The sequence below is a fragment of the Poecilia latipinna genome, unplaced genomic scaffold (assembly GCF_001443285.1).
Source record: "Poecilia latipinna isolate Pla-1442-1.1 unplaced genomic scaffold, P_latipinna-1.0 Scaffold267, whole genome shotgun sequence".
Taxonomy (NCBI): Eukaryota; Metazoa; Chordata; class Actinopteri; order Cyprinodontiformes; family Poeciliidae; genus Poecilia; species Poecilia latipinna.
The window spans coordinates 389,849-414,685 of NW_015112883.1; the positions used below are offsets into that span (position 1 = coordinate 389,849).

Sequence of the window (24,837 nt, forward strand, 5' to 3'; positions counted from 1 at the left end):
TTCCTTCCTTCCTCGCAGCCTGCAGGTTCCACTGTGTACCAGAAGTTCACCATTACCTTTTTATTTATCCATGAGCAAATACTGGACATATTTGGGTTTATATTTAACTAAGTAATATTTGTTTCCATGCACAGCATTTCCCACAGCTTTCTGCATGGCTGTTTGGGCTTCATGTGGTGCATTTGTTTATTCATTGCTGCTTCATGCTCTGTATGTAAATATTTACCGGTGCACCAAACAGCTAGGAGCAAATTCAAACAGCTTTACTAAGTCGTGGAAAGGGTTCCCCTCTTTCTTACACTCAAAGGAACTCCTAGGAGTTGCACTTTACTGCGCATATCATACATTTTTCTCGACCCACAATGCTTTTTCCTAATCTTCACATATGACTGTTGAGCTGTGTAGATATTTGTATTTGCTCATAGATAAAATATATTCAAGATTTTATTCATATATGACTTTACAGCTTTAAAGAAGTTTTATTACATTTGATCAAATAAGTTGAGCGCAGCACTGGCCAGATGGTGGACATGCTTTGCAGAGCATTTTATGGTCCTTAATGACACCGTTTTGATGTACGCCCCCATAACTTTACTGTTTTGATTTGCCTTCATTTGGATACCAAACACACAGTAGTAGTGCAGTTACTGTGGCTGCCAAACATTGAAACGGCCGCCTCAGCAACACTAAATTCAGGTTTTAAAAGATCAACAGCATCATTTTAGATCAACGACCAACAGTCGTGCCAATCAGGAAGGAGTGTAGTCTTCTCAAAAATACACAACAGTTCAAAATGATAAGTAAAATATGTTTAGAATATTTTCTTAAATAAATATATATATAAAAAACCAATTAGGTGTTTCCACTCCAGAACTTGCTTTACTAAACTCAGCTGATTAGAGTGCCGGGATGTTATTGAATGGTGAACAAAAAGAAGAGTTGGGAAAATGATTTGATCAAGAACATTATCATATACTTTAATTAGTGCCGGGTCTCTAAATTTTTTAATCGACTTAAATGCTGCCTCTGTAATTAATTTATTCTAATTACATTTTTTTCCCAAAAAATTATATATTGACAAAAGAAGAAAAAAAATTATGCTAAATTATTAAATAGACAGTTGTATGAGTTCAACAATAAAGATATTGTTTTTTGTATTTAATCTCTTATTTAGATTATTCAGCCATCAGGCTGATATAAAGTTATATCCATTCAGCTTTCAGGAACCCCTGATTACTCATGTAACGTCTTTAAAGAAAAAAACTTCTTTAGGAACGTAGACTGTAGACGTGGACATTGGCTTTAGGGACGTGCTTCGCTAGGCTAACTTATGTTAGCACAACTTGAACACAACAACAGTCTTTTCCAGTGTCCCATGAGATCATTAAAAAAAATAAAAAATTCATCCTCAGTGGGCCGAGAAAAGTGACTTTTTTATTTACTGTGCATCAGATTTACAGATGTACCAGAAACACGCAAATACAAAGGTTCAAAACAACTCTTGTATTAAAAAAAGAAAAAAAAAAAAACAGTGGTCACTTAATCAAAAATCTGTATAATTAATCAAAATTAATGCGTTAGTCCAGTCCCAAATTTTTATTGAATAAAAGTAAAATTTCACAAATTGGAATATTTAAATTAGCAGGCCAGAAATCAAATATATTGGTTGGCAGCACCATTGCCTTGCAGCAAGAGAGATGCTGGTTTGAATCTCAACCTAGTTTCCGTATGGAGTTTGCATGTTCTTCCTAGTAACATGACTACTAGGTTAACTGAGTTCTCTAAATTGTCCTTATAGCCAATATTTTGAATAAATGTTTTTTAAAAACCCTTAACAGTCTTGTTCATTCAACTCCCTCACCTCAGGAAAAACTATCACCTGTCACAGGATAAAACCTGAAGTCCAACGGTCCGATTGTGCTGCAATATAGATTTGAATACCTGGCTCGTTTCCTTGGCGATATCTTTGCATCTGCCTGTCATTTGTTGTACCTGAAGTACAGGATCATTAACTCATCCATATCAGCTGTTTTGGTTTGAATGTTCACTTATATGATCTTCATTTTTTAAAAATGACCAAAAAATGGCTTATTTCTTCTAAATCACCTGTAAAGTTACAGCACAGGTGCTCCTAACTAAATTTGGATGTAACTAAATGGCTTGTTTAAATTCAGTAATTCAGTCTTAAAAGTGTAAGATTGTAGTTGGTTTATTATGTAGATTGGGTATTTTAATTATATTTTTCTGTCAATTTTGATAAATAAAAATTATGTTACTAAACACTGGAGCTGACCCGACATCTTCTACCCTCTTTGCTAAAAGAAATTTCTGTATCAAAGCATATTTACGGAAAGTTTAGTGGAAGAAAAAAAGTGCATGAGCAGCGGTGCCAGCCACAGCAGTATTTATAAGATGAGTTTCAGTTTTTTAATTGAATCAGTAAAATAAATGAACGTTTTGGTGATTTATGTCATCAAAGTTTGCAATCTTGGGATATTACTCCACTAAACCCTCCTCTGTAATGTGACTGAGGAGAAGTGATGCTTAATTGTGAGACAGATGCAAGGTACCATAGGGAATTTGGTGGGCTAAAGCAGAGGAAAGAACCATTTAGATAATTAGTTTAGAATGCAAAGCCTCATGCATCACATTCTTCCTCCCAGGAGAGACAGACACAGTTTGTGTTTGTCCTCAGTGTTCAGATTGTTTAGTTCTTTGTTGTTTTGGGGGCATTGTGAAAAATGAAACAATTCTGTTGTTTTGTTAGGATCCCAAGTTACGGGAGAAGCTGTCCTATGAAAAAGAGGGGTTGGAGTCAAAGCTGCTGACCATCGTCTATGGAGTGGACATGGTGAACGTCTCATTCATCTGTTTGTTGGGCTTGGATGAGAAAACCACACAGGTAATCCTGGAGCTCCGCCTCCCTCCGACACACGTCAGCTAGTCGTTAGCATTGTCTGCCTTGCAACAGCGATGCGGTCGAGTCACACGCCGTCCTCATGTGTGTTTGTTTCCAGATTTGGACAGATGAGCTCTTCGACCTGGCGACCAACATACTGTCCAGGAATTCATCGAGGAACAGGCACCTTCAAAAAGCGTAAGACACGTTCACAGTTTAGGGAACCGAAGCTGCTGAAGGGCGTCAACAGGAAACAAAATGGAGAATGGAAAAGAGTTTACATGTCCAGGATAATTCAATCCAGACATATGGGCTGAAAAATGGGAGAACTCTGTGAATGAGTGGAATCTGAACAGGAAGTGTGAAGGACCCAGTTTGTAGATATTTCCAACGATGCTCTGTTTGTTTTCAGGTACACTAAACTAAAGCTTCATGGGAATTTGGATGGGAGGATCCCTATGAAGCAGTGAGTAAAAGCCTTTTCTGCTCCCTCTGTAACACACCCACCTCTACGTTGCCTATTCATGTTCTCGCTTTGCTCTTTGTCTTGAAAACATGGAAGTTGCCAAATGTTTTCTCTTTATTTATAATCTACAGTGCTGTGGGAAGTGTTTGCTCCCTTATAGATTATTTATTTATTTATTTTACCTACTCTATGAAGAAAACTCGGCCAAAAATCCTCCACAGTGAGTTAGAAGACTCACCAGTCCAGGGAAGCATTACTTATGAGGCTGTAAAAGCGCAGTTACTTTTTCACAGCGGGTCAGGTTGGTTTGGGAAGATTTTTTTCCCTTAACATATGAATTCATCTTTTGAAAATTGCTTTTTTAGGATTTATAACTTGTGATCTATAAGACAGCAAACACTTTTTTTACCCCAGCGTTAACTTTTAGCTCCAACTTGAACCAAGCCAAACGTTTTTTGCTTTTCAGCTTTCTGAAGTTGTTTTCTGATAAGAAGAGGGTGGAGACTGCAATGGAGCAGTGTAACCTAAACAACAACAAGGTAATCAATACATGCAATCTCTTGTGATTAACCAAAAGATATTCATTCAAACAGCAACGCTTTCATACAAGGAAATGGAAAAAGATTTATCACTTGATCCATCAACTTAATGAAGAATATCTGAATTATTGATTTTTATTATTTCTTACGTTTAATAACTCCCTCTTTCTTTAACTTGCTGCATCATAAGATAAAACTTCCCTCCAGTTTTAAAAGAGAGCACTGAGATAAATTCACTGTCATTCAAATAAATGTTCTGTTCCAGGCCTGCCTCTGGTTTAGATGCTGGTTTTGAGCTTCCTATCATTTGAATTTAGGGAAACTTTACCTTTGAGATGTCTGAATGTTACAAACTTTTAAATAGAGCAGATCTAAATTACTTGCTAAAGGGTAAGAAAGCAGCCTGCTAAGTTGGAAGCTCACTTGAGCTTGAAGCTTTTTTGTGCTTTTTGGGCCATTTTTATAAAATCTTATAGAAACAGCTTAAAAATCTAGAAATCTGTCTGGAAAAGTAATATATTTGAAAATTATTCCTTATATTAAAGTGTTTTTTTAATAACAGCTAATAGCTACAATCTGCACATATCCCCTCTAAAAACAATTATAGTTGCTTATTTTAGTTTTTAAAATACCAAATATACCTGATATGCAGAAACATGCATGGTGGGAACAGACACTAACATCTACAGTCATCTTTTTTCTGCTCTGCAGCCAGTAGCGTGTTAAGCAGCAGTGCGTCCAGGTTGAGTATTTGAGAAAAACTCTAGGAAAAAAAACACAAATAATTTGTATTTAAATTTGACTCAAAAATCCACAGATGTCCACAGTGTGTAGATGGACATAGAGAAGCTAGTTGAGCCTCCTTGTGTTTTATGAAGCCTAACTTCTAACAATTTGATTGACTGTGACTAGTTGCAGAACAGGGCAGCAGTGGGAAACTTGGGTTCATACAAGCACTGCTGCATCTGGCTACTGCCAATTAACTCACAGCTGATTGAGCTGCTGATGTTAAACAAGTCTGGTTCTTGTTCATCAGCCCTCGCAGGTCCAACACGATGAACTGGCAGCACTGGCTCTTCCAAGGTTTCAGAGGAAACTGAACGATTTAGCAGTTTCCCCTTTCACTCCAACGTGACTCGTCTAGTTTTTTTTTCTCTCTCAAGAAATTAATTTCACTGGCAGTTCTTCTTGCTTTGACCACCAGAACATCACTCCCAGAAATTAGATTGCCAAACAACCATTATTCAATATTTTATTTATTTTTTATTGGAGACCTGCAATAAAAGTTTACTCTATGTAAATTTTAAACATGCAGTTGAATGACAATGAAGTCTATGTCAATACAGAGGCTTATGAAGAAATAAATATATCTGCAGTTGTGCTGTAGATGCTTCAGAGTTGTTTGTTGTTTCATCCATCTCCTGACTGATACTTCTGTAGGATGAGTTCTTCTGATCTCATCCTATAAGTTTCCTGGTCTGGAGACTGTGACTGTAGCTGAAGGATGTGTATAAGGTTGTTGAGGTTGTTTATGTTTACTGCTGTTTACTGGCAGTGCTTTTACATTTCTACCAGTAACGGCTCGGGGTCACCTGTGTCTTCCTCTGTTACTGTCTGGGGTGAAAGCTGAAAAATGTTTGGGAACTGCTCCTCCACCTTGGTTCCACTCCTTACAGCATCGCAGTTTTACAGATTTTGAGGTGAAGCCAGGTCTCTTACGTGTTGAATATTCGCTGTAGTCTGTACTAAAACTATTTTTTAAAGTCACAAGACTTGTTCTTCTTGATGAAGTCTGGAAACATGGCTGACAGAGCTCTGTGTGCTTGTCTCTTTGCTCTGGTGCCACCTGTTGGTGAAAAGTGTTGTGGAGCCATGGTCGTCACTAACTTTAAACACATTGCTACAAATTGCCACATCTCTCTCAAACAGCTCCTTTGAAGGAATAAAACCTGTTTAGTGAACACAAGTTATATAATACAAATTGAAAGAAAAATAATTTTGGGAAATTGAGGTAATTTGTGATAACATATATATATATAATAAACCTGATACGTTATCATTATGTTTAGAAACAAACAGCTGGAACCAGATAGTTTTTGTCTCTTCCTATTTTAAGTGACTTGGGGTTAACAAAGTTATCTGTATTTGATAAATAACCAGATAATGTTGTTTATAATCTTCCAATCCTCCGTCTTGATCTCTCTGCAGTCTGAAAGTATAAAGACCGATGATTTGACGTGGGAGGTTTTTCTAAAGTTCCTCGACAACTTGTGTATCCGACCCGAACTGCAGAGCATCTTTGAGGAATGGTATTTGTACCTTTAGCTTTTCCTCTTTTTAACCTAATCGCCCAGATTTTTGGGGTCACTCCTCGGTGATACGGTTCTGTCTCTCGTTCAGTGGTGCTCGGAGGAAACCATTCATCTCTCTCGACCAGTTCCTGGATTTCCTCAACGACAAGCAGCGGGACTCCAGGCTGAACGAGGTGCTGTACCCCCCCCTGAAACGAGACCAGGTCCGACAGGTCATGGAGAAGTTTGAGAGCAACCTCAGCCAGCTGGAGAGAGGTTAGCAGTTCAGATTTATTTTCTTGATCTGGTTAAATAGTGTTATGAAGCAACAATAGCCATGTAAAGAATAGTTCAGGGGACGTAGTATTCTTCCTTGAACATGTTAGGATGGGTTTATGACAGGGTGTCCAAATTCTGGCCCAAATCTATGGCCTTTGGAGTGATTTTATTTCATGCCACCCAGCTGCAATTGAAGAATGACACAAATTTGACCCGTCACAGGTGCAGATGCAAACTTTTTATTTTTAATCAGGTAAATTTTCTTACAATACAAAATGTGAAGTACAACACAAACTTTTGCCTTTTTCTAACCAAGCTTTTATAAAGACCAGAAATCAGATCATTATTCTTCAGGCTTTGTTTTACTTCTGTGTTTGAAATTTGCTTTGTTTAATTGTAAATGTTTCGAATAATAAAAACCACACCTGGTCTGTCTGTCTGTCTTTCTGTTGCAGACCAGCTCAGTCTGCAGGGTTTCAGTCGATTCCTCAACAGCGAGGAAAACAATAGCTTACCTCTAGAAAAGCTTGACCTCTTCGATGACATGAACCATCCGCTGGCTCACTACTTTATAAACTCCTCTCACAACACATACCTCACAGGTAAAACGCTCTCCAGAAGAATCTACATCTTTACCTTCGGTGGTTTATTTAACTGAAAAGATTCAAGGTGCTTATTTAAAGCTGCAAAGCTTTAATTAAATCCCCGGTGGCTCAGTTTGAACATGCAGCTGTGTGTCTCTCTGCCTACCGCCAGTGGGTCAGCTGACAGGCGCGTCATCGGTGGAGATGTACAGGCAGGTGCTGCTCACCGGCTGCCGCTGCATTGAGCTGGACTGCTGGAAGGGCAAACCACCAGACGAGGAGCCCTACATCACCCACGGGTTCACCATGACCACTGAGATCCCATTCAAGGTGACGCACCGGTCTTATCAGCCACTAATCCAGCTCTTTCGACACTTATTCAAATTCAGCTCAAATTCAAAAATGCTTTATTTATCCCAAGTGGAAATTAAATGTTGTTGTAACTCTTAACATCCTTCAAAGAGTCGTTGTCGATGGCGATGCTGTGGGCAGGAAGGGTCTCCTGTAGCAGTCAGTCTTGCAGCATACCTGCAAAGGCCTCTGAATGAAGACTGTTTCTGCATGACAGTCTCACAGCTCCATGAGCAGGAAAGGCAATATTCCCCAGCATATGTAAATTTGTCAGTTTTAAAGAAGACATATGCTTTTAAATCATTCAGTGTGGCATGTAAATCATCTACGAATGGTCTATATAAAGTACAGCTGCAATGCTTTGGTTTGAATTCCTGGTTATTGTAGCTCTATAGACTTCTACAATATGAGTGAAGCAAACATAGTGAAGCAGTTAGCTCACGGGTGCATCAAGAACGTCACTGAATGCATTCGGGTCATGTGTTCCTCAAGACAAAAACGGTAAAAACCAATTCAGGCAGAAGCAGAAATGTGGCAATAAGAAAAGTATTTATTTATTTTTCAGATGTATTTTATGATCTGAGACGTTCACATTTTAAATGTCCTCTTCCTGTCGTGGCCTGCAGGATGTGATCGAAGCGATAGCAGAGACTGCTTTCAAGGCTTCCCCCTATCCTGTCATCCTGTCTTTTGAAAACCACGTTGACTCGTAAGTCTAGTTAAAACTTTGTCACAGGCTGCCTGCATGTGGCTCTTCTGTGAACTGTATGCTAGTTTATTTTAGCCACTAAACTTGGCCACTGATGCTTGAAGGCATGTGGGGCTCCAGTTTCTAATAAGTTTCTGTTATTTCAGACCTAAGCAGCAGGCCAAGATGGCAGAGTACTGCAGGACGATTTTTGGAGACGCCCTGCTCATTGATCCGCTGGATAAATATCCGGTAAACTCAAATCTGTGTTCTCTGTGCTGTCCAACCTCAATCATCTGATAGATCCCTTGTGATACTCGTATCTGCTTAATCTGACCCACGACCCCACAGCGGGGCAATAAAGGGGAGGGCAGATGGGGGAAACTTTCCTTAGAAATTGGGGGAATTAACAGTAAATTGGGGGGTAATTTTAGCAAATTGTATCATACACAAACATGAATATGTTTAATCATAGCCAGAAATCCATGCAAAGTAACACAAGTGAGAATATTACATTTTAACTGTTAATATGTGAATGTGGGGATCATTCGGTTAATGTTCAAATGTTTCCCCATTAATTTTATGAGTTAAACCAGAATTGACAAGCCTGTTAAGCAAAATAAAGTACTTCTTTAATTTCTGTGTTGCAAAATTTAACAAAAACATTCATGTTTCGACAATTCTTATAGCTTTAGCTTCAGTTTTAAACACCGAGTTTGGCTCTGAGTCTGAAGTTTGTGTCTTATATCTGATGAAATTAAAAGATACCTAGTTATTTATTATTATTATTATTATTGTTAATCTAGTGTCAATCCTGTTTCATTTTGGCTCAAACATTACCATTTATCATCTGTATGGGTTTTAGCTGGAACAAGACACCCCTCTTCCCTCACCACAAGACCTGCTGGGAAAGATCCTGATCAAAAACAAGAAGAAGCCTCACCTTGAGAAGACAACCGTACGGCGCAAAGACCCCGTCCCGACCCAGCCGTCGCCCTCTCGGGGTACGGATGCAGACAGTCGCACGGGTGAACCATAAAATGTCATTGCTAAAGTAACTGTATCCAAGAAGAAGAATAAAAAGTTGTGTGGAGGGAAAAAGTGCGACAAAATGGATGAACAAGCAATAGGACCTAAATGGGTTAGATTTTGAGTGTCGGATACCACAGTTTGGTGCCCAGCCTACATAAACTACAAATGGCTCCTTAGAGACAAAGAGTTAATAAACTCTTGGTGATTTAAAACTTTTGGCAAACATACTTAAGCTGACACATGGCGGCTGGTTTTGCAGATTCGCCCCTCACAGACACAGAGGGACAGAAGATCCTGTCCAACGGCGACCAAAAGCAGGCTGAGAAGGCGGCCAAAGACCCCGGGCAACGTAAGTCGCTCGGTATTGTCAAACAGAGTTGAATGGATTTGACCAGCACACATACAGATGTTTTTTTCTGGATATATTTATCCTGTTCTGGCAGGAGGGGAAGGAGAGAGTGAGGAGGAAGAGGAGAATGAGATGATGCCAGAGGGGAAAAAGGCCGCCAGTGAAGAGGTATCAGAAATGGCTGATTGGCCCTTTGATGGTCTCTTTGGGCGGCTTGCTGATGGATTCCTGCGATCTTCTCCCCTCAGGGTACAGCCCTAAACGAAGTGTCCGCTACTGAGGAGATGTCCAATCTCGTCAACTACATCCAACCTGTTAAATTCAAGGGCTTTGACAATGCATTGAGTGAGTGTGTGTCTGCTGATGATGAGAAGGCTGGAGACGGCGGCAAAAGGATATCTTTCAGCGCTTTTGTGTTATCATCAAAATTTTCTTTCATGTTCCTTTACCACTTCCTAATATTTATCCTAACCACCTTCCGTTTCACCAGGGAGGAGAAGGCACTACGAGATGTCTTCATTTGTGGAAACCAAAGCCATAGAAATCCTGAAAACCTTCCCCTTTGAGTGTCTTGCGTATCCTTAAAAGCTTGAAGCAGAGCTTGTGTGCTAATCTCTCTGCCAGTATTTCTCAAATTCCAGAAAATGGATATTCAGGTTCCAAATCCGTATTCCTCCCAGCAGAGACAGAATCCATACTGTTAAGTTGTTGGTTGGTGTTGGTTTTGGGATATGTATTTTAGGATCTCTGGACAAACAAAAGTCTGGTCCCTTATTTGCAGACTCTACATTTTCACTTATATTATATAAAACAATTGACATCATAAGTGGTACTGCTGATATACCAACCAACTGATCCACCTTCTTTGTTCAAACATCGGCCTGGACACAATCAGGAACTGAACTTTGAGTCTTGCAGCTTCCAGCATGTAATAAATTGAATCTGCAGATGTTCCGCCTCCCTGTATCTGTTCAGCATGTTGATCCTTGACAGGACTCTTCCAGGTATAATAAGAAGCAGCTGAGCCGGATCTACCCCAAAGGAACGAGGGTTGACAGCTCCAACTACATGCCTCAGCTCTTCTGGAACATCGGATGCCAGATGGTGGCACTGAACTTTCAGACTCTTGGTAACCACTGTTAATTCAGCCTTGTTTCTTTGGATTTGTGTTTGTTGCTCTCTAAAGCTGACGTGTAAAGCGCCTTTGACATTCACTGGCAGCTCTGGTAAAAATCTGTAAAACACTCTGACGTAGATTCCCTTACTCACCCGTCAAAGCAATAGGTAATATGTTTAAAACAACTAGAGGTGTGATGATCAAGAGGCCCCGAATGTCATGATGACTCCTAACATAATCTTAGGAAATATTCCTGTCGTGTTTGGGGAGTTCAGAGCGATCCAGTCTGCTCAGATTAAACTTTACCTTTAATAACATAAAGTTACCTAATTTTTAAAGTGCAATCAGTAATTATTTTATAACTAATTTATATCAGTAATGATTTCCTGGTTAATGTCAAGTTGTCATAACAAAGACATTTTGAATAATGTCAACTTTGTATTAAAAGTGTCATAATTTACCAAATGACGCTTTATGACAACAGTCATAAATATTCATGAAGGCTTATTCATGTTCATGACAGGTGTTATGTTTATGACAGTGTCATGTCAGTCTTATTCACCCCCCTTCAAATAAAGTGTTACCAAATCTTCTCCCTTCTGTAAATTTTGTAAAATGTTTTCTGTTCTCTCTCAGACCTCCCCATGCAGCTGAACATGGGCGTATTTGAGTATAATGGCCACAGCGGCTACCTGCTGAAGCCAGAGATCATGACCAGGGGGGACAAACAGTTTGACCCCTATACGGAAGAAATCGTGGATGGGATTGTTGCCAATACGGTGACAGTTCGGGTACGAACCAAGCTGTCTGTGTTTTTTATTGTCTGAGTAAAACAGCCTGTGTCATCGTGCTATAACTGTGTTACTGCCCCTCCATCAGATAATCTCAGGTCAGTTCCTGACAGATAAAAAGGTCGGTGTGTATGTGGAGGTCAACCTGTTTGGACTTCCACGAGATACAAAGAGGAGGTTCAAAACCAGGACTTCCAATGGGAACTCCATGGACCCCGTGTGGGAAGATGGGGACTTCGTCTTCTACAAGGTTGCTCACAAAGCAAACTTTTTCCCACATTTCGTCTTCTGTCGTACATCCTTTTTTAAAACTGGTGTGTTGGTTTCAATACATTCCAGGTGATTCTCCCCTCACTGGCCTCTCTGAGGATATCTGCATATGAGGAAAACGGCAGGTTCATTGGACACCGAATTCTCCCAGTGTCTTCCCTCAAACGTGGTGAGCTTTCTGATATTTATGTGATCTGAAAGCAAAGTACTACTACTAAATTACAATGTTTGTCCGCAGGAATGTTTTATCTACATTAATAGGTGCCCCTTTGTCTTTTTTCTTAGGCTACCGCTACATCAACCTGAGGACCGAGTTTAACCAGCCGCTATTAATGGCCTCTCTGCTGGTTTACATTGAAGCTAAGGACTTTGTCCCTAATCAACACTTGGGTAAATTTGCCAAATTAATTTCGCTACTAAGGAAAACCACCTGCCATTTAAAATTATCATCCTTCAGTTGGAACTTAAATGATATGATGATCTTTAAATCAACAAGAAGTATCGGGGCAAGTTACTGCCGCAGTCCAGTGGGAATCAACGGCTGCTAGGAATCTCCTGTGTTTTTCATTCTTTTTTACTTTCCTTTTATAAAGGATTTTTAGTTTATTTCTTTGACAAATTAGCAACTGTTCACAGAAGTTAATCTCCATTTTTAGCTAGCAACATTTTTATGTAGCTAGTGTCCCTTTATTCTATTTATTGAAATAAATGAGTTTAAATAAATGCTTTGATATATTTGAAATCCATTTTTCTAGCAAAGAAACAATCTTGCAGTTGCCACCAATGTTGTACTTGGTTGGCATTGATTAGCAGCTCGCCTGCCTGTCATGTTGTTAGCATATTCGTTGTTTTATTTAACGTCCTTATTAACAAAACACTTAACGTTTACATTTTATACCGCACAGTTTTAAAAAAAAAAAATGTTTTAACTTTTCAAACTGTTATTTATGGCTTTCTAATTAACAGTTCAACGCCATAATCTCATAAAGTTATGCTAATCTGCCTCTGGTGTTTCTTCATTTTTCTGTACCCAGAGTATATCGAAGCTCTGACCAACCCCATTAAGCACATCAGTCAGCTGGAGGCGAGAGAAAAGATGCTCGCTTATCTCATGGAGGATGTAAGACAAAAATACTTTATAATTAATTTGTGTATGAGTTAGTGAGCATGTCTTTGGTGTTCTTCATCTATCGTCCATTGTAATCTGTTTTAATATATGAAATGTTTACTTTTTGAAAACAGCCAGAAGACGAGATGACTGAGATGGACGACATTCAAGATTCACTCCTTTCCCCTGAGCCGGCTCTTCCCAGCAGTCCTTTAGAAGAGACTCCTGAGTGGGTACCTGCACCAGGTAGGCACATCCACAAATTCACTGAGTGTCGGCACTGGAGTGACAGTTTATGTAAAAGCTTATAGATACTCCTGTGCCAACTAGAAACTGCTTAAACCAGACCTGCAGGTCAGCAGGGTTTTTTAGTGTTACATTAGCCACCAGATGCAACACTGGTTCAGTCGAGAGAACTGCAGAGAAGAGCTGTAATGTGTACTAAGCTGATGTTCGTAAATGTGCAAGAATCATGAAGGCCAAGGAACACATCGTCACACAGATCAAAGAGAAAATTGTGAAGACATTTGAAGAAGAGTTGGGTTATAAACCAACATCTCAACCTCTGAACAGATCTCCAGCCTAAGCAACACTAAAGATGCAGTTTAACAGGAGACAGGGTGTAAGGACATTAACCCTACACCAGCCTAAAGCTGGAGCGTTAGCATGACTCTATCACATAAGATTTACAAACAAAGACTTTTATGTTTGTTGTTCTCTTGAGACAAAATGTGGAAACGTTAAAGGGATACTTCTTAAGGCATCGTACTGTTCAGAAGCTCCAATTCAGACATTTTTATGACAATTGGTGAATGTATTTTATTGTGGATCTGCAGTAAATTTAGCTGAATTTGCATTCAAACCAACCTCTCCTGTTGTTGAACAACTCTGGGAATGATTAATTTGTCCATCATCTGTTGCACATGAGCTGTGAGTGTTTTCTCTGCCTCCTGTTGTAGTGCAAAGTCCTACGGAGGAGGATTTCGTAGTATCCATAGTCACAGGTAAGATTATAACGCATTTATTTCCACCCTGAAACGAATGAAGTTGTCTTGTTTGACAAACAGCCATCAGGGTTGAAATAAGCTGGACTTAAAATGATGTTTATATTTCAGATATCCCAAGTATGTCTCTGGAGGATCTGAGGCAGCAAAAGAATCTCACCAAGCTGAAAAAGAAACAACTTAAAGACTTCAGTGAGCTGCGAAAGAAAAACCAAAAGAAGGTAAATGCAAAATAGAAAAAGCTTAAAAGAACACCCAGTCATTTTTTTGGTAATAAGTTAATGTTTTTTGGTGTCTGGAAAATGAGCCGTTTCAGAAATCTCCCAATTGTTGAGTCACAATTGAAGGGCACCACACTGTTGCCTAGCAACCCAAGAAGAGCTCCAGCATGTTTGGTCAACTGTATGCGTTGTACAATGGCTGCTGGAAAAGACAAGTATTTTGTTGTTGACTTCCATCCAGAAACCAGTTGCTGCATTCTTTTTGATTGTGCAGGAGGCTCCACTTCTGCTTCTCAACAATGTACGGATATAACTCCACATCCGTTTGCAGCCGTTTTCATATGCGAGTGTAAACGTTGAGTTGGGGAGCGGCTTATTTGGATTCAAAGTGACAAGAGGCCCCAAAACAGCTCATTCTGAAAGGCGCTCAAAACAGGCAGAACTGACCAAACTAAAATTTCATCATCTAGGAATGATTTTGTACAAAAAAATGTCATAAACATGTGTTGTATAGTTCATAGATCTATCCTAACTTGTTCAAGAAAGCAAGTTAGCATACAAATACTTTCTTGTGCCAAACTGTATTTGGTTTTTCATTGTGTTCCCCTAGATTCAGTCTGAAAGTCAAAAGAAGCGCACCACCATTGAGAAAAACTTCAAGCGTAGCATCAAGAAAGGGTGAGTAAAGCCTGAAGGATGGAAGAGGGATGAAACGGATGAAAGAAGACAGCGATGTGAAGATGAAAGTAAAATACTACCCTCTCTGCTCCAGTGATTCCCAGGACAAGATTGAAGACCTGGAGAAGCAGAAGGCCCAGCTCTGGGAGTATAACATGCAGGAGCTGCTGGAACTGCGGCAGAGCCTCTATATGCAGGAAAAACAGATGCAACTGCAGCACCAGGCAGAGGTAACAACACTTCAACACAAAGCTGAATGCACCAGTTGCTCTAAGAAACTGAGATGCTTTAACGGTCGTTCTCTGGACCGCAGGGACATTTCGTAACTGACCTCGCTGACCTCCAGCCCAGTAAGAGAAGCAAACAGGTGGATCTGGAGTGATTTATAAGACAGTAACTGAAGAGTTAATTCATTACAGTCATGCTGTATTGGTAAAAAGTATCGACTTCCTACTAGTTCTACTGCTTTGGCCAAAGGTGTATAAAATCCAGGTCTTAGCTCCGTGTTTTTGTGAAAGTGCAGAACGCCGGAATCACCAAGTTTCTGCAGAGTCCGATGACCATCATGAGATGCTAGCAGCTCAAGTTCTCGGCAGCAGAGACAATATTTCACAAGCTTTTGACGCTCCGCTTTAAATCTCTGTCAGGCCGTTTGGTAAAAAAGCCGGGCAGACAGACATTGGAGTAGGGGATATGATCCTTGTTCATGATAATCATTGGAAGAGATGGTTTGAACTTCCTCCTTCTCTCTCTGCTCTCCCGATTATGTGCACTAGCAATACTTGTTTAATAAAAAATTATCTTTTTCTTATTCAAATTTTCAGACATTTCAGAAATAAACTCTCTAGATTCTACACAGGACAGTTTGGTCCGAAATGCTTCGCCTGTCAGCCTCTTACTGAAAAACCTGCTGCTGTTTCTTCTCAGGAGCACGAGAAGCTAAAATTGATGGTGACTGAATATCAAGAACTTCACACCAAGAAGCTCACAGACACTTGCACCAAGTAAGAGCAACAGCCAACGCTACAGTTTTCCAGGATTCATTTTGCTCCTGGTTGGACTTTCTCCATATTCTTAACTCAAAGCTACGTCTCTTAAATCAGGTTGATTTGGTTTCTTTTTATATGTATACAGTTAATCTGTGACTGTGTCTGCAGGGAGAAGAAGGAAATCCAAAAGATCCTGGAAAAGAAGCGAATACAGAACCTTGTAGAAGCAAAGAAGAAAGATCCTGGCTTGTACAAAAACATTTAATTTCCATTTACCTGTTTTATCAATCTGAGATAAAATGCTTAGTTTATTTTTTAGATCCAGGTCTCCGTTGTCTTTCACTGCTCCCTTTGACTGTCATTATGTTTTATCCTTGTTCTTATTTTTCTCTCTTTAGGCAATTACCTGATTTCAACAAGAAACACATAAACGATTGTGTGGAGATTTTTCGCAAGGTAATCCAACTCATGTGCATCACTAAAGCTCCTAGCAAGTTTAAAATGACTTCATTTACAGCCCAGTTTTCTGTTCTGGGCTTCATCTGGGGCCAATTTGTCTGGACCAGCAACTTTAGTGACTTTGATGAGCTTTTCTTTGTCATTTTATGCTGTTTTTCTTCCTGGTTTTACCTAAAATCTCCACTTGCTCCTCACCAGCTTGAGAAGTTGCAAAGCATGAGAAAAGAGAAGTTCTTACTGAAGCATCTGGAAATGACGCAGCAGATGGAAAGTCTGCTTACACAGGTGAGTGTAGGCAAAACTAATCATTACAAGAAAGAGAAATATTTAATCTAGACAAGGTTTCCTCTGGTCCTACTGTGCTGCATGTATGGCTGCTACACGTCTGATTTAAATGAACTGGCATACTAAAACATGGTATCCGAGGTGTGCCAGAGCTGTTCATTTAAAGCACTTTAAACCGCCTTGTTTCTGAAATGTCATATACAAATAAACCTGAATTTGACTTAAAATGTCCCTTCAAGCTAATGCTACATGTGGTTGAAAGAAGTCAAAGCACTAATGTCCAATTTTCTTGTTAGCTCACGCAAAATCAGAGTATCACAGCAGCAGCTAATTATTGTTGAGAAGGTAGTTACTGATTTATTTAATGGTAATGTATTTTTATATCGCTTGTCTAAGCACTCAAAGTTGATTTACATGAGCACAACAATATGAAACCAAACAAAGCAACAAAACAGAAAACCACAAAAAGTCAGATTTAAACATTAGAAAACATTTTGCTGATGTTACATATGCTCTTATTTTGTCTTTTATTCTGTGAAAACGGAAATCACATTCTTAGTGGTGGTTTCCTTGATCACAGCGCACTGACTGATATTTATATTCAGATTTTTCTTCATAGATACAACTCAGACTAAGATCTTGATAAGTACACAATTCTTTGTATAATCTGCTACATATATAAAAAAATAACAATAGTCAGCATAAACAATCATAAACTTAACGTGCATTACTAATAAAAACGAATTAATGCACCATGGATATATATATATATATATATATAAAATACCTTATGAAACCCTGCTAATCTAAAATAAAGGGGAAAAATAACCGTTAAACTTCCCTATCTCTTCAACAGACATGCTAAATGTGGCTAACGATTAGCCTAACAGCAGGTAACGGTCACCTCACCTCTAGCTTACAGAAGGAAACTCCTAGCCATCTAACTGCCCCATATGCCCAGGAGCCACCTGTGAAAACAGAAATCACTTTCTTAGTAGCGGCTTCGTAGCGATGTTGTGACTCTCTGATGTTGACATCCGCATCTGACGTCAGTAGAGCTGACGCGAGTAAGACTTCGGCGTGAGTCTCTCTGCTGCGCGCGTGCCAGTACTGCCATCTTTTGGCGTTAATTGGTATTACACCGGAAATGACTTCACAATCATTTCCATAACGGTTAAACGGAGTAGTGACTCTCATTCACTACGCCTAGTAGTGAATGAGAGTCAGCTCCACACAGCACAAATAATTAAAACACAGATAAGAAAATAAAAATGGCTTAGGGGGTGACTTCAAATAGCTCAATAATCCTGGGTACCACAAATGTTGGGTACACAAAGAAAAGATGCAAAGATATAAATTGGTGCTTAAAAATGGCTTTTATTATCTCAGAAACTTTATGCTTACAATCAATCAATCAAATTTTATTTGTATAGCACATTTCAGCAGCAAGGCATTTCAAAGTGCTTTACATAATTAAAATAAAAACAGCATGTAATAAACAGTGAGAAATAGAAATAGATTTAAAAAAACAACATTAAAACCCGCACCCCTTTTAGGACTTTAGTTAAATGTCATTTAACTGGGACTCTAACATGTTTTCCGGGGGGCTTTACATCATTAAAACGTAAACAGTGAGAAAGAGAAATAAAAAGCTGTAGAACTTTAGTTGAGACGCCGTCAACTGGGACTCCAACCCTTCGGACTTTAGTCAAAATGCCGTTTGACAAGGACTCCAACCTTTCGGACTTTAGTCAAAACGCCATTTGACAAGGACTCTAACCTCTAGATAAAGCTCTTTTAAAATTCACTTACGTTTCTGTTGTTATCGTGTACATAATTAAAACGTAAACAGTGAGAAAGAGAAATAAAAAGAAATTAATAAATAGATAAAAAGAAAAGATAAAAACATTAAAAACATCGAAGACATCAAAATCCGCACTCTAACCCTAATTTAGCCATAAGCAGCTCTAAACAGGTGGGTTTTAAGTTGAGATTTAAAGGCACCCAGTGTTTCAGCTGTTTTACAGTTTTCTGGAACCCCCTGTGTTTGTCTTTGTGCTCCTGAGCAGCTTGAGTCGCAGCTGAATGAAAAACTGGAGGAGGAGTACCGTCAGCTGCCGAGAGAGATCAGTCAGTACCTTCCTTCGGACCTACAAAACAAAGGCGCCTGTATGGGTTCCCCGTTATCTGGCCTATCCAATCACAGCAGCCCCACCTCCAGCACGCCCTCCAACTGCTCCACGCCCTGGTTCCCGAGATCGTTCGACAAGAGCATGGACAATAATCTGGGTTCGCTGCACGACTCCATGTCCTCCTCCACAACTCCTGCCCTGTCGGAGTCAGAACTTTCTTTCAACTAGACTTTTACATTTTACAGAGAGAGAGAAAACAAGACAGGGGTCTAAAGTGATCGCGTGTGGGGTAGAAATGATTATGGATTATCTACTAATTGTATTCTTTTTTTTAAAAGAAATCACTGTTTTGTCTTTGTCTACGGAGCTGTATTTTTTATTTTTGCTGTTTTTGACAAATTTGTAATTGAAATCTTCATTAGCGTCATAATCAGACCTTTCTTTGTTACACATTTAAAACAATGTTCTTGTCTCTTTTAATTGTTGTATTCCTCCGTCTTGCAGCCAGTCAGATTTGCTGCTTCATGGCGACCCAGGGAAGCTGAAACTTTGTGTTTCAAGCATCTTTAACTTCTTTTTTATACACATGTATATTCTGGAAAGCTTTAAATCTTGTTGAACAAAGCAACATCTGACATTTTACTGGTTCAGATATGATCACCCTGGATAGATTTTAGACCCAAACATGTAAAAATATTCAAGCTAAAATTAAGGGATTTTTTTTGTAGAGGTTTTAAATCTAAAATTTTGAACGGTAATAGCGGAAGCTGACCACTAGATGGTGATAGAGCCCTACCCTCTTCCTTCCTGTGGAAATATTCTGCATTCCACGACCATCTTCACCACAAGCTGCAGCCTAATTGATCAGCGTTCAGTTTTTGCTCTTTAACTCTTAGATGTAAGTCTTTCTGTTTCAGTTTTTGTCTTCCCTCTGAATGGAAATGGGTTTAATTTGAATGTTTTTTATCTCCTGTGTGTGCCATGGCAGCCTGGTGGAGGACGTTACCTAAATTAGCAGGACTACTGTGGAATAAGCTGCACTATGACATCTTAATGTAACTGAGACTCTGTTTCCATCCTGAGGATGTTGTTGTTGTTTTAAGGCTGATTTAACTCCAATTCCATAACCTCGATGCTTCAAAGCAGACACAAGAAATGTTTTATGTAGATTTTATTTCTCCTAAATGTTTCCTTAATTAACTGTGGTGCACAGAGTTAATGGTACGTTGGGTCTGCTTCTACCAAAGTTTCCAGTTTTTCTCTGTTATTTTTTGTGTTTCCTCTTTGTCCACTCTGACTGGTGAAATGATGGTACTATGTATAGATAATCTGTGTATATGTGTAGCTGTACATGAGTTTTACTACTGACTACTAATGCTGGTGGGTGATGGAGGTTAAAATGGGGTGAGGGAAGAACCAAAACGAGTCTAATTTTATTTTTTTGGTTTTATTTTTGTAATATTTAGGGAATCCTGTTTGCTTTTTATGAGCACTGGCTGCCTTTGTTTCTTCATGACCCCTATAATTACATATCTGATTGAGCTGATTGTTGGCATGGATTCTTTGGAGGAATGGGTTTACATGGACCCTGCGGGACGGGTTCATTCAGCGGTTCTGACATCCACACAGCTGCTAAACCTCCAGGTGTTTGAGGCTTAAAACACTGAGACCGTTATAAATTAATCTCACTGGAATCCTGACCAAATCAACGGAAAATCAAATGAATCGGTTATCTAAAAACAATAGTTTGTTTTAATTTCATTATAAAATTACACCATTATAGCTTTTTCAGACAACCACATGCATTTTTTTTTATATTTTCCATTGCCTTTTTCATCCAGTGAAGTCTTTCTTTCGTTGATTTGGATGCTGGATTGGACTTGATGTAAAGACGAAGATACTAATCAATCTTCTCCACCATGAAGGTTTTGAGTCAGGACTTACCAGTACTTGGATCTGCTCAATTTCCTTCACTTTGACTAAAATAAGTCCTGTTTGAAGTGATGTAACCCCACAGCCTGCTGCAGCCACCACCCTGCTTCATTGTAATTGGTGACATGAATTGTTTCTTTGCAAAACAAACATTTTAGAGCTGTTTATAATTGGATAAACCTGGATATTTTCTTCAGAAGAAAATGGATCTGTTTCTCAAAGCTTTTGTACAAAAATAAGGAAGATTACATGAGTTCATGTGAAATTACTGCAGCTCCTCTAACAGATTTGTTCAATTTTTAGTTGATTTATACAAGATGAAGGTAGGAAACATTATTGTCTCAATGTTTTCAAGTCCTAAACACTGGAATTGTAACAATAATTCAACAAGGAGCTACTGTTTACGTTCAGGTTGTTTTTTTCTGTACAATTCTAGTTTGCTCCTTTTTTTTTTTTTACCTGTCATAGCAGCGTTCACCTGCAGGGGTCAGTGTTTCCTTTGAATGAAACCTCTTGAGCTTTACAGATGAACAGATGATTGTCAAAGCGCTCTGCTCTGGACTCATGTGACTGTCATCAGTCTAAACCAAAAATCTCAACGCATTCCTCTCAGTCCGCTCGGAAATGGAGTGCAGTTTAAAGTCATCTTTCTGTTCTTTGGTTCGAACAGGATTATCAGGTACTCGCTTGTTTCGCTGTGGTTAAAAAGCACTTTTGGATGTTTGTGAAACATGTTCCCATGATGCAGGTTTCATTGCAGCCACTTTGCAGTTACACCTGCTCCTTGTGCAAAGCATCTGTATCCTCCTGAATACATTTTAAGGAACTGAGGTGGTTTGTTTTCTATTTGCACTTGGGTTTTATTTGGTACCGTTTTGTGTCAGAATGCAAAGAAAGGTCATCGATTCACATGCACGTTAGTTTTGAACCATTTCTTACTTCACTTTAGGAATCTACGGAGGTGCATGTATTAGTAAATGTCATTGCTGGGGATTTTTGCGCTATAACAGCTGCAGTTATGATATAATTCTGATCAGTGGTGATTCCCACCAATTAAGATTCAAGCCAGCATCTCAAACATACGCCACCAATTCTGATTCAAAGGTTTACTAAGAAACACCCTAATGAAACAACCATCAGGTACATATCTCAAATAGTCCAACTTGGTAATTTGCATTTTTTACTCTGTCTTTACGATTGAGTATAGGTTTGTTTAAAGATTGTATTGTATAAAAGTGCAAAAAATACCTGCACCTTTAATAGCCCAACAGGACACTACATTGTGAGGTTGGAGAGAAAATGTTCTACATCAGCGGTGTCAAACTCATTTTAATTTTGGGCCAAATCCAAGATCATGAATGCACTTAAAGGGCCGGTTGTCCCAGAATGTATTGATAAAACCTGTTCACAAACTGTTAATATATGAATGAATTCTTAAAATTAAATAATGTTGAACATCTTCTCAGTCCCTCCAGGATTTTGTGATTCTTTTTGTGATTTTTTTCCAATAAAAATCAAAGTGTTTGTGGTACTAATTTGGAAATATTTGCGATATTTGCGTTCAGTTATGTCGGTATATGCGACTTCTTATTACTCGACGTATAGGTTGTGGACTATAATCTGTCATCAATTAAAACTGAACATCTGTTTAGTACAAGTAAGAAAGTTTTTGCAATAAAATACCAACCAATGTATTAGCGCAAAAAAAGTGGGAATTTGGTGATTTTGCATGGATTTCCACAATAATTCTCAAGAAACTGGAGAGACTGATTGATATAATTTGGCAGTAAACAGAAAAACTGCAATGATTTGACTGAAAACATAATATTTAAGCACAATTAGTGTTTAATCTAGAATCTAGAAGGCCACATAAAAAGCCACGGCGGGCCGGATCTGGCCCATGGACCTCCAGTTTGACACTTGTTCTGTATCAATGATTTCTTTGTGATTTAATATAAAACTGCATTGACTGCTGTTCTGTGTCAATAAGGTTGTAGAATGAAATTAACCCTTTGCATGGATTTGCACAGGTTTGTCACAAATAGTGCCGCCTGGGCATTATATCGGTAACATCAACAGTATCGATGTTACCGTCGTCAAAATCACATCTTTATGAGTCGGACATTTTCCTCTCGTGACATCATCATTCCAACATGTTTGTGTGATTTTCATAATGGTTACTCTCGCTGATCTCAGAGTGTCACTTGTTTTGATTTTTCAGCTGGTACAGTCAAGTCAGAGCACTTTTACTAGTTTGCTTCAAAGTTATTGATTATTGATCCTGGAGGTGAAAATTTCCGAATCTTCTAAACTTCACTGAAAGCCAGGCAGTTTCTTATTTTCAGACAGGATGGGAATTTACCTAAACTGTAGAAAAATGACTGCAGTAACACCTGGCGGTATCTGTGCCGTGGTGTTTTATGGCACAATTATTAGACTGGATTAGTATTGAGAACAATATTTATTCATTAAGATTTTTTAATACAGTTAACTTTGCTTAAAATTACATTTGGATTTAAATTAAAGGTGCCACATAAGTCATGTGAATTGGTGGAAGTGGAGTTGATGCTAAAATACTAAGAGCACTCAAGCTGCGTTCACACTGCAGCCCAAAGTGACCCATTTCCGATTTTATGCGACCTGCATCTGATCTTTTCAATGACAAACTGGAAGAAAAACAACAATGATGACGGACAATAACGAGGATTAAGTTGCTAATATGCTGCTCTGGTCGGACAACAACTTCAAAAGTGTAAGCTACACTCAACAATTGGCATCCATGTTTACTTCCGCAAACACTGAGCGCTTCTTCTTTATGGCAGTTGGCTCTCTTCGTGTGACATTACTGCGCATGCGGGACACTTTCGGGTCGTTTGCAGTTCACTGGAAATCACATAATCAAAAATAAAAAATCTGATTTGACAAATCGGAATTGGGTCACTTAAGGCTGCATTGTAACTGGTGCTACTTCCTTCTGAAAGATTTGTTTGTTATTTAACCTGTTCGTTGGTTTTAAATTAATTTTGATTGATATAAAATGTGCCATAGTGTGTATCACACTTTTATGTGGCACTAAAAGTTGCTACATTACAGCCATAAGTGGCTGAAGTGCTAAACTACTTTTTCTGGTCGAGCTAGTTGGCAACAGGCTACAGTTAACAAGCACAAGGACAACAGTCTGGTCCTCATTATGGGTACAAGTTTATATTGCCAAATCTAGTTAGAAACTGGATATTAATCAAATTACACTTTAGTATCAATGGTAGTAAGCAACACATGAGCTAATATCAGGCCTATTCAATCATATAAGCTTGTACTGCTTGAGCTAGTTAGCAATCTAGTGCTAATTAGCAATTTCACTACAATCTAGCCTTAAGTGAAAGTCTGTGGTGCTGCTGCCGATTAGCAATTGTCCAGTGCTAATTTATGTTATCAGTACAACCAGCATTAATCATAAAGGCACATTTGTAGAGGACTACAAATCAACCAACTATTAAGAACTTTGTGATGTTTCCACACCCTGCGTTAACTACAAACAGGCTAGTGCTAATTAGCACTAGCACTAATTAACAGATAACTAATCCTAATTAAATCTGTCTCTACAATCTGGTGTCAGTCAGGATGATATGGACAAGATGAAAAATAAAACTGCCAAAAATGCTAAGTCAATTTTTTTTAGCTTATTTAATGTTTGTATTGCAATGAGTATGGTACCATTAACTGTTATGTTTATCAGATTTTGTTCAGAAGTGATTTTCTAATTTATGATGCGGTCATTTGTTGGTGTCCAGAATCAGGCTCTAAAATAAACAGAACCGTTTCCCCTTGTGGCTATAGTCGCTGTTCTTGCTCTGTTTAGTCTGCAGTGTGGCCCATGTGGCCCAGTCCATGTTCTGCTGCTGTTCGTTTTCCTTTTCCATCACTATAAACCAGCTGGATCATTTTTAAGCCACGAACTTTAACTTCCTCTCTCTTATTTACGTTGTAAACTACCATTTAGAACATCATACTTACAGGATTGCTGCAGCAGATATTACGGCACCAAGCAGAAGTCTTTCCTCTTATTAGACATTTGGTGGCAGGTCTCCCTCGGGCCGACCCTCAGGCCTCTGGCTGACATCTTTCCCCCTCTGTTCTTCCTCTCTCTGCCTCTCTGTCACATTTTTCGCCTCCAGTTCCACCCAGTAATGAGCCCATATTTTACTCCTGCACTGGTTAAATTAATTAAGAGCAGCAGTAGAGTGTGTTCGCTTCATGTCATGCAAAATACATGAGACGAGATGTGGGTTCAGTTTTTCTGTAGTGTAAATGACTGTCAGATATAAAGGGAATACTATACGTCGATCCGGATGTAATGTTTTATTGTTCCTTTC

The 24,837-nt window shown here is 38.9% G+C and overlaps 1 protein-coding gene across 2 annotated transcripts in view; it reads left to right on the plus strand.

Annotated features, from left to right (window-relative positions):
* Positions 1-21,294, plus strand: part of plcb3 (phospholipase C, beta 3 (phosphatidylinositol-specific)) — a 70,960-nt gene extending 49,666 nt beyond the window's left edge. For both annotated transcript variants that reach the window (XM_015033389.1, XM_015033390.1), the window contains 31 exons: positions 2,768-2,902; positions 3,018-3,097; positions 3,312-3,365; positions 3,832-3,904; positions 6,113-6,213; positions 6,305-6,471; positions 6,930-7,076; positions 7,231-7,388; positions 8,036-8,118; positions 8,265-8,349; positions 8,963-9,101; positions 9,389-9,478; positions 9,573-9,646; positions 9,727-9,823; positions 9,969-10,053; positions 10,483-10,607; positions 11,232-11,386; positions 11,475-11,636; positions 11,726-11,825; positions 11,942-12,046; positions 12,691-12,776; positions 12,899-13,010; positions 13,724-13,768; positions 13,880-13,989; positions 14,600-14,667; positions 14,762-14,897; positions 15,595-15,671; positions 15,825-15,905; positions 16,055-16,112; positions 16,314-16,400; positions 18,470-21,294. In XM_015033389.1, the coding sequence (XP_014888875.1) occupies positions 2,768-2,902; positions 3,018-3,097; positions 3,312-3,365; positions 3,832-3,904; positions 6,113-6,213; positions 6,305-6,471; positions 6,930-7,076; positions 7,231-7,388; positions 8,036-8,118; positions 8,265-8,349; positions 8,963-9,101; positions 9,389-9,478; positions 9,573-9,646; positions 9,727-9,823; positions 9,969-10,053; positions 10,483-10,607; positions 11,232-11,386; positions 11,475-11,636; positions 11,726-11,825; positions 11,942-12,046; positions 12,691-12,776; positions 12,899-13,010; positions 13,724-13,768; positions 13,880-13,989; positions 14,600-14,667; positions 14,762-14,897; positions 15,595-15,671; positions 15,825-15,905; positions 16,055-16,112; positions 16,314-16,400; positions 18,470-18,760 (3,366 nt within the window). In that variant the 3' untranslated portion in view covers positions 18,761-21,294. The remainder of the gene's footprint in view (positions 1-2,767; positions 2,903-3,017; positions 3,098-3,311; positions 3,366-3,831; positions 3,905-6,112; positions 6,214-6,304; positions 6,472-6,929; positions 7,077-7,230; positions 7,389-8,035; positions 8,119-8,264; positions 8,350-8,962; positions 9,102-9,388; positions 9,479-9,572; positions 9,647-9,726; positions 9,824-9,968; positions 10,054-10,482; positions 10,608-11,231; positions 11,387-11,474; positions 11,637-11,725; positions 11,826-11,941; positions 12,047-12,690; positions 12,777-12,898; positions 13,011-13,723; positions 13,769-13,879; positions 13,990-14,599; positions 14,668-14,761; positions 14,898-15,594; positions 15,672-15,824; positions 15,906-16,054; positions 16,113-16,313; positions 16,401-18,469) is intronic.
* Positions 21,295-24,837: the final 3,543 nt, after the last annotated feature.